The sequence below is a fragment of the Plecotus auritus genome (assembly GCF_963455305.1).
Source record: "Plecotus auritus genome assembly, chromosome: 3".
NCBI classification, from domain to species: Eukaryota; Metazoa; Chordata; class Mammalia; order Chiroptera; family Vespertilionidae; genus Plecotus; species Plecotus auritus.
In genome coordinates, this window is record NC_137772.1 from 178,248,577 (window position 1) to 178,260,912 (window position 12,336).

Consider the following 12,336-nt stretch of genomic DNA (forward strand, 5'->3'; position numbering starts at 1 on the left):
ATCATAGTAGGAAAAGGATAGACAAACTGGCAGGAGTATGTGATAAGAGCTGAGCAACAGTTACAAAAAGGACTTACTGCTCTAGCCAGTTTGGCTCAGTGGATAGAGCATCGGCCTGCAGACTGAAGGGTCCCAGGTTTGATTCCAGTCAAGAGCACATGCCTGGGTTGCAGGCTCAATCCCCAGTAGAGGGCATACAGGAGGCAGCCAGTCAATGATTCTCATCATTGATGTTTCTATCTCTCGCTCCCTCTCCCTTTCTCTTTGAAATCAATAAAAATATATTTTAAAAAAAAGATAAATAAAAGAACCACTAGCTATTCTACCATAGAGGACAAGAGTAGAAACAGGAAAAACAGGAGGTTCTTAAACAACTCTCATTCCAGAGTGAGAGATGTTCAGAGTGGTAGTAGAAGGAGTGACAAATTTCAAATTTGTAGCAAAAAAAAAATTAAGAAAAAATTTAGTCCCTTTTTACCTTTGTATAGATCATTGCTTAGTTCATTCTGCCTTTAACAAATACTTGTAGCTGAATAAAATGCTGATGTGCATATTGAAATGGCACAGTGAAAGATGCTGCTAGCCCTGGCACAAAGTATTATAATTATTTTGTGAAGATTGGTGTTTGTATTAAACTGTATATAAGATTTAAAGGAAGAAAAACACTGGGTATATATATTATTTAGTGAATGCACCTTATTGCTTTAGGGGATCTGTATAGAATAGGTGCTTTACCATGGTTACAAGTCCTTATGTAATCTGTTTTTCTGCTAAGTGACCTCTTTTCTTTTTTTAAAAAAAAATTTATTATTTTTTTGATGTTAATCCTCACCCGAGGATATTTTTCCATTGATATTTAGAGAGAGTGGAAAGACAGAAAGAGAGAAACATTGATGTGAGATAGAGACATCTTTTGGTTGCTTCCTGCACACACCCCCACTGGGGCTGGGGACCAAGCCTGCAAGCAAGGTACCTGCTCTTGACCAGAATCAAACCCACAACCCTTTAGTCCATGGGCTGGCGCTCTATCCAAATCGGCCAGGGCTAAGTGACCTCATTTCTTACTACTCTTCTGATTCACAATGACCTTGCTCTTCCTTGAGCACATCAAAGCACATTCGTGTCTCAGGGCTTTTGATTTTGCTATTCCTTTGTATGGAATACTCTTATAAATTTCTTTGACTTCCTCCCTTGATTTAGGTTTTTGTTGAAATATCACAGTTTAAGAGCAGTCTTACCTGTTCCCAGTGTTGCCCCTCCATCACTTTCTATTATTTTCTTATCTTTGATTTTGTTCATAATGACTAATGTTTTGTTTTTCAGTCCTTTAACTCTAAGGTAAACTCCATAAGAGCAGGAACTTTATCTTTTTCAGTACAATAACTACTGACTGGAGCATAGTTGGTATTTAAGTCAATAAATAAATGAATGAATCTATGGAGCATGTGCTTTCCCCTAAGTTTTGGGAGTTAAGAAAAATAAATAAACGTGTTGGAGATGAAAACCATCTCTGGAAAAAGCATTCTTAAAAAATTAATGGAATAGACAATTGTTAGAAAGATATTGCACTTAGATCTTGACTGTTCTGATTACTTCCTTGTGATTATCCTAGCAGGTATCAAGAACCAAGGGTTTTGTTAGAATCTTAATTTAGAGGTCCTCAAATGTTTTATTTCTGGGACTCTATCAATTGACTCAGAAATAGTTGCCTTTTGGCCTTCTGATTTCATATCCTATAGCTTCTTTGCACTATTATTTACTTACTAGAGGCCCAGTACATGAAATTCATGCATGGGTAGGGTCCCTAGGCCTGACTGGTGATCAGGGCCAATCAGGTTCCCCTCTCGCCCTGCCTCCCCGCCTCCTCCTTCCCTTGCCACCCATGTGCCACCAGCCACCATCACTTGGCTTCCCTCATCTGCTGCCTCCCTGCCTTCCCGCCTCCTCTTTCCCTTGCTCCCTCAGCGCCCCCACTGCTGCTGCTGGTCGTCCTCCATGTTCCATGCCACCCCCTGGTGGTCAGCGCACATCATAGCGAGCAATCAAACTCCCGGTCTCCTGGTCGAACTCCCAAGGGGACACTTTGCCTATTAGCCTTTTATATATACAGATATGCCCCATAATTCTCTGACCTATACTATCTGGTATTTATTTCACTAAACTCCTGTTAAATATATTACTAGAGGCCCGGTGCACAAAATTCGTGCACGGGAGTGGGTGGGTGTGTCCCTCAGCCCAGCCTGCACCCTCTCCAATCTGGGACCCAGTCGGACATCCCTCTCACAATCCAGGACTGCTGGCTCCCAACTGCTCGCCTGCCTGCTTCCTGATTGCCCCTAACCACTTCTGCCTGCCAGCCTGATCACCCCCTAACCACTCCCCTGACAGCCTGATTGATGCCTAACTGCTCCCCTGCCAGCCTGTTTGCCGCTAACTGCCCTCCCCTGCAGGCCTGGTCACCCCTAACTGTCCTCCCCTGCAGGCTTGATTGCCCCCAACTGCCCTCCCTTGCAGGCCTGGTCCCTCCCAACTGCCCTCCCCTGCTGGCCATCTTGTGGCAGCCATCTTGTGTCCACATGGGGGCAGCCATCTTTGACCACATGGGGGCAGCCATCTTGTGTGTTGGAATGATGGTCAATTTGCATATTACTCTTTTATTAGATAGGATAGAGGCCTGATGCATGGGTGGGGGCCAGCTGGTTTGCCCTGAAGGGTGTCCCAGATCAGGGTGGGGGTTCCCTTGGGGCATGGGGTGGCCTGGGCGAGGGGCCTGTGGGGACCCAAGCAGAGGCCCTGGTATCTGGGATTTATTTATCTTCTATATTTGAAACTTTGCAGCCTTGAGCAGAGCCAAGCCTCCTGCTTGCTTCGTGGCCGCAACCATTTTTGTTGGGATTTATTTATCTTCTATAATTGAAACTTTGTAGTGGAGGCCAAGGCAGGCCAGGGCTGCAGGAGCTTGGCTTCCTCCATCACCGGGGGCAACCCAAGCCTCATGCACTCTCCAGCTCCGTGGCTGCTGCCATTTTTGTTGGAATTTATTTAGCTTCTATAATTGAAACTTTTTAGCCTTGAGTGGAGGCCTGGGCCCGCCAGGGTGTGCGGAAAGCTTGGCTTCCTCCATTGCTGGGGGCAACCCTAGCCTCCAGCTCACTCCGTGGCCGCAACCATCTTGGTTGGGTTAATTTGCATACTCCTGATTGGCTGGTGGGCGTGGCTTGTGGGTGTAGCGGAGTGATGGTTAATTTGTATATTACTCTTTTACTAGGATATCATTTTCTAGAATATCCTTAGTCAACCGTAATTCCTAATTACCTTGAGGACTCTGTCTGAGCTTTGGCAGGGCTTCTGGGAATCTAGATGCTACTTTGAGAAACACTTGCCTCATTGGATGTGTTTAAGATTTTTTTTTTCTTTTACAGACAGTTCAAGAAGAAGAAAGAGAGATTTACAGACAGCTGCTACAGATGGTCACAGGGAAACAGTTTTCTGTAGCCAAACCCACCACACATTTTCCTTTACACCTGTGAGTCACGAAACATATTTCAAATGAATTTAATTCTGCATGCATTATATGATATTGAAATATATTCTTCTCTTGCTAGATCTCGATGTCTTAATTCCAGTAGGAATACTTTACAAGACACACTGTTTCAAAATGGAAACTCTTGTGCAGCTCAGATTATTGGCTCTGATACTTCATCCTCTGGATCTGCCAGCATTTTAACTACCCAGGAACAACTGTCTCATAGTGGGTGTTCCTTAACGTCTTATACGCCAGATATTTCATTCAGATCCAAAGATTCTGATCTACTCCATCAACTCCAACATCACCACTCTCTTCCACATCAGCCAGATAACTTGTCAGCTTCAAATACACAATCCAAAGGTAAAAATGGTATTGTACATCATATTTTCAATATAATTTAATTGTACTTCCTTATAGCCAATTTATTGGCTCTATGTGAATTATAATGCAAAGTTGTAATGCACATGTAACTTAATTAACATAGAAATACCTTAAGTATGTATAATTCACTTAGCCATGCTACAGGTAAACCTATAAGTAACCTTTTTCTTACATGGAAATGCAAATGATTTTATATAGTATGTAAAAGATTAACTTCCAAAGCAGCGTCTGGAGTCAAAGTTCACTAAGCCCAAAGTCTTCAGTACTTTCTGTTTCTCGTATTTTATAATGATTTAAACAGCATGAGGGGTAGGGAGTGCTGACCACCTCTACCCCATGCACTCGAAAATCCATGTATATGACTTCTAACTCCCTTTAAATTTAATTGCTAATAGCCTATTGTTGACCAGAAGCTTTACAGATAATGTGAACAGTCGATTAAAACATACTTTGCATGTTATATGTATTATATGCTGTATTCTTACAATAAAGTAAGCTAGAGAAAAAAATATTAAGAAAATCATAAGGAAAAGAAAATACATTTACAGTATTGATTGAAAAAAAACCACCCACATATAAGTGGACCTGCACGGTTCAAACCCATGTTGTTGAAGTGTCATCTGTACTCTGATGTTCTAGTAGTTTTAGTAAATCAATTAAGTATTGAAGTAAAAGTGCTTAATCAGCTAATATACAACCTGGATAATAGGTTTATACATTTTAGAATGGTCCTCAGCAAGGTTTGGAAACAAAAAGAGTTTTCTGCTTAACTTTCAGCTAATAAAAATATTTCTGTCCCTTAGCATTCTAGTTAGGTAAGGTTTTGCTATGACAATTTTTTTCTTTGCTTAGTTTCCCCTTCTTTAGGTATGTTATATACTAGTAGTTATTTAAGGTATGTAACTTATAAAATAAATTTTAGGTTAAATGGTTAGACATTAGGGATCTTTTGATAGATCCATCTCGAAGACTATCCTTCCTCAGGTCATTTGATTTTTTTTTTTCTTTTTAATCTATTCCTCACTTTTTTAAAATTCTCACTGGGGGTTTAAAATTGTTGGTGGCATCATTATATAGCTACACATATTCATGTAAACTTATATTAAATTTTGTGAGGTGATTTACCAAGAGCTATCATTCTTTTAAAAAGCCTTTAACCTCAGGAGCATACATTGTATGGCAGGTGCTTAGGTAAAACTAAACTGGGACAGATGTATTACATCGAACTGTTCAATTACTTTCCTTGTACTATTTAATAAATATTATAAATAAGGTTTTAATCATAGTGCTTTAGAAGGACATGATTCTTGCTTTTATCAACACAGAAAATAAGTGATAGAATGATAGAGTTTGTACTTTTTGACTCAACTACTCCTGTAGCTGTTTCTTTTTGCATTGCCATCCCCTTTACCTCTCTCTCCCCTTTGCTCTTTCACTTTGTTCAGTCTCATGGTAGTTCATGAGCGAAAGACTTTTGAGATATCTTGGCATGTTCTTGTTTCCCAGGAATAGAAAGAGGAATCCCAGGGAACAGGCATGGCCCAGGAGTAGGGGCTGAAGCCATATACTTGTATTTCACTCCTTTATTTCTGGGGCAAGCTCTTCACTAAGCCCTATTCTTGGCTCTGAAAATGGAACTGCCTCTCTCACTCCCACCTTATCTTTATTTTTATGCTGTGTTGTTTTTATGAAAATAGATTGTAACAGAGTATGGGAACTTAAGCCACAGACATCTAGAATGTATAACTGCAGTTTTATCAGTAATGATATGCTCTTGTGTTTCTTGTTTAGGATCAGACTCTGTGATTTTACTCAAAGTGCAAGATTCCCAGACTCCAGCTCCCAGGTAAACTTTGGAAAAAGGACATTATTAACATAATCCCCCCTTTAATTAGTTACTTTACTATGAGTTACATAATATAAAACTAAAACTGACTCTATTCAGACCTCTGTCATGTGTTATTTGAATTATTTCAATGACTTTCTAAGTAGTCTTCCTTTCCCCAGCTTCCATTTTGTTCTTCATTCCATCTTCTACCACGTTTTTAGTCCTTCTTCATTCTTCAGCCAGAGTGATCTAAAAGGCCATTCTTCAACCAGAGTGATCTAAAAGGCAAGCTGGTCATTCACTAAACTCCCTCAAGGGTGGTTTATAAATAGAAAGCAAGCCCAAACTTTTTAGTGTGGTAATCAAAGCACTTTTTTCATAAACCCCGCTTTCAATCACACATTCTTTCCTTCAACAAGTACTTATTAATAGCCTACTGTGTGTCAGTTGCTTGTACAGGCACAGGATAACAGCAGTGAACAAAATGAAATCTCTTTTCTCAAGCAGTTTACATTCATGGTATTGTTTTAAGTCGATACAGTTTCCCTTGCTCTTTACCCTTTAGCTGCTAGAGAATTGATTCATCCAAATCTAGAGTATTTCCAAGAATGCAGCAGGGATGGGGTGAACTGGGGTTAGGATGGGGGACGTGAAATCTACACACTTATATTTAATTAAAGAGTGTACAGCTCTAGTAAGCAGTCTGCAAATATTGAACATGAATAATCAGATAAGACACTTCCTAGTATAAAGAAACCAATAAACTTTTTGTGGTGCAAATTCAGATAAAAATTTAAAATTATAGCATAGCTAGAGTACCCATTTGATAGCTATGTATAAATTTATGTTAGAGATGTACAAGCACAAATCATGGAATGCCAGAGCAAGCTGATTTAGGCTGCTTTTTCTCTAATGTAAATGATGCAGCGTGCTGCAAACATTCAAGTACACTGAACTGAACATAATTTAAATATTGGAATATATTTTGAAAATAATTAAGTAGTTAAAAGTATCTGTAATACTAATTCAAAGTGATAGTATTATGGTGATTATATTATACTAGAGGGCCCGGTGCACGAAATTCATGCCCCGGGGGGGGGGGTGTGTGTGTGTGTCCCTCAGCCCAGCCTGCACCCTCTCCAATCTGGGACCCCTCAAGGGATGTCCGACTGCCTGTTTAGGCCCAATCCCAGTAGGATCGGGCCTAAACGGGCAGTCGGACATCTCTCTCACAATTCAGGACTGCTGGCTCCCAACTGCTGGCCTGCCTGCCTTCCTGATTGCCCCTAACTGCTTCTGCCTGCCAGCCTGATCACCCCCTAACCACTCCCCTGACAGCCTGATTGATGCCTAACTGCTTTCCCCTGCAGGCCTGGTCACCCCTAACTGCCCTCCCCTGCAGGCCTGGTCACCCCTAACTGCCCTCCCCTGCAGACCTGGTTCCCCCCCACAACTGCTCTCCCCTGCAGGCCTGGGTACCCCCCAACTGCCCTTCCCTGCAGACCCGGTTGCCCTCAACTTCCCTCCTCTGCCAGCCTGGTCACCCCTAACTGCCCTTCCTTGCAGGCCTGGTCCCTCCCAACTGCCCTCCCCTGCTGGCCATCTTGTGGTGGCCATCTTGTGTCCACATGGGGGCAGGATCTTTGACCACATAGGGGCAGCCATCTTGTGTGTTGGAGTGATGGTCAATTTGCATATTACTTTTTTATTAGATAGGATAGTTTACCCAGTATATTTGTTTTAAAGTACACTAATAAAATTTGCATTTAATAAGAAAAAAACGGAACTTGCATTCTAGCTGTAGATGGTATAAGGGGAGGGGTGGGGGGCAAATAGTGAACAAATAAATAAAAATACATGTCTGGTGATGATAAGTGCTATGAAAGAAAAATAAAGCAGGCAGTTATATACACTGGCGGGAGGGGATAGGGAGAGGGGCGTTATTTAGGATGGTCTTGGCAAGGTGACAGCCAAGATACATGATGGAGGTGAGAGAAGGAGCCATATGGAAATATGGGACTCTTTCATGTGTTTATTATATGCTGAACTATAATATGATACCTATTTTCTTGCCTTCATATTCAGTATTCTTTCTGCTATTATGTCCTTCCTACTTCAGCTTGTCTATCTGGCAGTGGTGCTTTCTTATCTCTTAAGTCTCAATTCAGATTTGATCTTCTATATGAAACTTGACTCCTCAGGGAGATATTGAGTACTTCTTCCTCTGTAATCCAATAGGTTACTACTTAGATTGCTATGTCCTTGCCATATATGGCATGAGCAATTTAATTGCTAGGGTGGTCATAGTATCAGTTTTCTATTGAGAAGGTTAGGGATAATAAAATGTTTTTCTCATCTTAGTCCCCCTGCCTCTTTGCAGTTTCCCCTCTATGTTCTAAACTTAGTTATTTAAAAAAATTATTTATTTGTTATGGTTTCTCAAGGAGGTTTTACAGTTTGGATATTTTTATTTTTTTTTGAGTCACACCTGGGTTCTGAGCTTGTCTTTTCCAGGCTTCATGTAACTTTGGACAGGTTACTCTTCTGAATTTCAGTTTCCTTATCAATAAGTTGCCAGTATTAATACTTTACTCTTGAATTGTTGTGAAGATTAACTTACAGATAAAGCATTTATAAAAGTTTTCCACAGGTACTACACAAAAGTAGGAATTCTTTCTTGAGAAAAAGTTGATCTCATGTAAAGAGTGCTTGCAGTTCTATAATGGTTCTTCACTAAGTCTGCCTTTCCTTTATGAAGGATTTCTCCTAGTAATAACTGAAGAATGAGATGAAAGGAGAAAGATACACTGGGTAAAACTAATTAGATAATACTGTTCATGGAAATTGGAGGTTACTCTCACAGGCTTGGTTGATTGGCTATTTATTCTTAATCTCCTACCAGCAATGAAGATTTGCCCTTATTTCCCAGAATATGCCATGCCATTTTATGCCTCTGTGTCTGGAATTCCCTTTCTTTCCTTGTCCACTTGTTAAACTCTTACCTGGCTTTTTAAAATCTGATGGGGGTGTTATTTTTTCTCTGACTTCTCCAGGTAGCATTAAGTCTTTCCCTTGAGCACTTCTATCCCTGTACCTTGTTAGTTACTAACACCTTTGCATTTATCGCCCAGGGCCAATCATAGTATATGATGTGGGTCCTTAGTAAATAAATCTTTGTTAAATAAATGAATTTCCCAGAAAGCCTGCAGTACTCTCTTGACTAGTTCAGGTACTTACCATCTTCATTTTGGTTTGATGCTTTGATTTATTAAAAGGCATTTTACAATAATAGAAAGAACACAGTCTTTGGAATTGGACAGACATAGTTTCTAATCCTGGCTCTTCCAAGACAAATTATCCTTCTGGACCTCAATTTCCTTTTCTATATAGTATGAGTAATAATTCCTTATTGTCTATTATTGAGCTTTAATTAATACTAGTATATGAGAATTATTGTGAGACTTAACTAATAGAGCAGAGTTTTACATATAGAGCATTAAGTAGATGTTCAGTAAATAGTTGTAGTTATTATTACTGTATGCTTCAATTATATGAGGAACAATGTATAATTTACTCTTTGAAAAGTAAAGAGATTTTGCTTTTCCCCCTGAATTTTGCTTTCCTAAGCCAGGAGATAACCTTGATCCTTTGAAGAGAAGTGCTTGTCTTACATTATTCATTTATTCCATAAATACTGAGTGCCTGCTGTGTGCCAGGCACTGTTCTTGGTGCAGAAGATACAGTAGTAAATTCAAAAGACAAATTTTGTCCACATCAAGTTTATATTCTAATATGGAAGTAGACAAATTTGAATAGCATAACCCAATACGGTGCAATTCTGTGTGATTCTTGTCAACTTTTTATATTGTGCAATATATGTGTTCTCACATTTTTAGTATCATACACTAAGTAGCCACTCACTGCTGCCACAGATATCTGTGGCTTTCTGTGTTGGTTGTTATGTCATTTGTTCACTGCACACCTCCTCTTATGTTCTACCCTTATTAACCTCAGTGATGGTGGAGAGGCAATAGAATAGCATTTTCATTGCCAAGCCCCAGGCTAAGGATGATTAGGAATACTAATTCTCAAGAATTAGGCTAAGAAGCAAGGCATATCCTCTGAGCCCATGCTCTTGCCTTAACTAGGACAGATTGTAGAGATTTAAGAACTGAAAGGGACTCTAATCTCCAGAATTTACAAATCTTAAAACTAAGTCTCATGGAAATGACTTGCGCAAAATCACAAAATGTAATTAGGGGCAGCTCCAGGAGTTCCAGGTCTCTTAACTCCCAGCTTGTTTATTTGTTCTACATGTCTAAAAGGTTTCTTTGGAAAAGAGTTCACTCTTTCATTTGTTTCTGTGAGAGATTTTTCAGTTAGTGCTTGGCAAGGAGATGAAGTTTGAGAAGAGCAAGAAGACCTAGGACATACAGTTAACATGGCTGCGACTCTGCTAAGCATTATTCACTCAGGTTGTCAGCAACAGCTGCATCAAATAGATTTGATCTCTCATCTTTGGAATGGAATTGTGTTGCTGGTTCTTTGTTTTGGTTCATTCATTGACTCATTAGCTGTTTTATATAGATTGTTCTGTGGGTGGGGAATTTCAGTATCTACTTTGATTTGGTTGGAAAATACATATATATATATATACACATATATATATATATATTTATATTTATATTATATATATGATTTGTTGTTGTTCCAAATATACTTTTTTATAATGTCAAGTGCTCCCCCCTATCATAGTTGACATTCAATATTATATTAGCTTCAGGTGTACAGCTTAGTGGTTAGACATTTATATAACTTAAGAAGTGATTCCCCCCAACAAGTCTAGTACCCCCTTGACACCATACATAGTTATTACAATATTATTGACTGTATTCTCTATGCTGTACTTTACACCCCATGCCTATTTTGTAATTGCCAATTTGTACTTCTTAATCCTTTCACCTTTCACCCATCCCCTTAACCCCACCTTCCCTTCTGGCAACCATCAGTTTGTTTTCTGTATCTATGAGTTTGTTTCTGTTTTGTTTGTTGGTTGGTTGAATTCATTTTGATTCAATTGGACTGACAAGTCTAAGAACCCATGAGATTTGACTAAATTATTAATAAATCTGTCAATCTGAACCATTTGGGAAGTGTAATATTCTAGCTTAATGTATTATCTTGAAAAGTGATGTACTCTTTCACATAATGTTGGTCTCATCCAAGTAAGGAGCTATGCTAAACTTAGTTTCTCTGCTGAATTTTGGGTCATCTTTTTAATTATAGTACAGGTGTAGAAGAAAATAGAAAAGTAAGAAACAATAACATGACAATTACATTCAGAAGAGTTTCTTGACTTTTAAGAGTGTCCAAATACAAAAGCAGTTTTGCTGAAATAAGTGGGATGCAGCACAAGAGAGGTAGCTTTGCATGTCAGAATATTTACTGATGCAAAACCCAGAGCTGGACCAAGAACATGAGTCATAAGGTTTCTCAGACGTGACGGAAACCTGTTCTATTGGATCTGACCTCATCTGTTTGGGAATTCCTCTTCACTCATGCCCAGGGGCAGGACACATTTGTCAGGCATGTTACTGCTATATTCTTGCTTAGAAGAGCTGCATTTTATGAAAATGTGCCTGAATATCATATTGATGCTCATGAATAAAAGCAGGGACATAACCTAATCTATCTGCAAGTTCAAAAACTCACCCTTATTCAGTCATGAGTATCTATGGAGCTAGCTCACAAGAGGTAATAGTTAAATTTTTAGGAATTTTGAGAGCTAGTTATTAAACACAGCTACTATTTCAAAATTTAATTATATAAACTTGCAGTTACATAAATTATATTGAAAACAAAGGTAATAAGTATTCAAAAGTCATCATTTCCTACTCATTTTACTATTATCCATCTAAGGTTATTGGCATGTATCATATCTGTATGGTGGAAATACTATAGAATGATGTGCTATTGCACATCTCTTCCCAATTTCACATTCATTGATGTCATGTTGGTAGGTTGAAGTGGGCCATGGTGGGAGCATTTACATCATGGAAAATTCCCACACCACAAATCAGGGCTTGACTTACTATTATTATTATTTTTTTTTAATATATTTTATTGATTTTTTACAGAGAGGAAGGAAGAGGGATAGAGAGTTAGAAACATCGATGAGAGAGAAACATCAATCAGCTGCCTCCTGCACACCTCCTACTGGGGATGTGCCCGCAACCAAGTTACGTGCCCTTGACCGTAATCGAACCTGGGACCCTTCAGTCCGCAGGCCGACGCTCTATCCACTGAGCCAAACCGGTTTTGGCTTGACTTATTATTTTGTTGATGGACTAGCCTTAAGAAAGTGATGGAGAAAATGTCAGTAATGCCAATTAAAAGTGTGTTATGTTTGCAGTGATTACATTGTGAATAGTACAAAAGATTGAAGATAAATTCTTCCATTATTTAAAAACTTATTTAACAAAGTGCTCACATTATTATTGACAAATGCTGAAGTTACGACGTGTCCTTGTTACTTTCATCTTACCTGTTAACATAAATGAAACTATCAACCACCATGCATGTTGGACCTATCTATACT

The 12,336-nt window shown here is 39.2% G+C and overlaps 1 protein-coding gene across 1 annotated transcript in view; it reads left to right on the forward strand.

Annotated features, from left to right (window-relative positions):
• Positions 1 to 12,336, forward strand: part of SENP1 (SUMO specific peptidase 1) — a 53,438-nt gene that overhangs the window by 21,370 nt on the left and 19,732 nt on the right. The window contains exons 7-9 of the mRNA XM_080659077.1: positions 3,423 to 3,526; positions 3,606 to 3,889; positions 5,702 to 5,756. Of these exons, the coding sequence (XP_080515203.1) occupies positions 3,423 to 3,526; positions 3,606 to 3,889; positions 5,702 to 5,756 (443 nt within the window). The remainder of the gene's footprint in view (positions 1 to 3,422; positions 3,527 to 3,605; positions 3,890 to 5,701; positions 5,757 to 12,336) is intronic.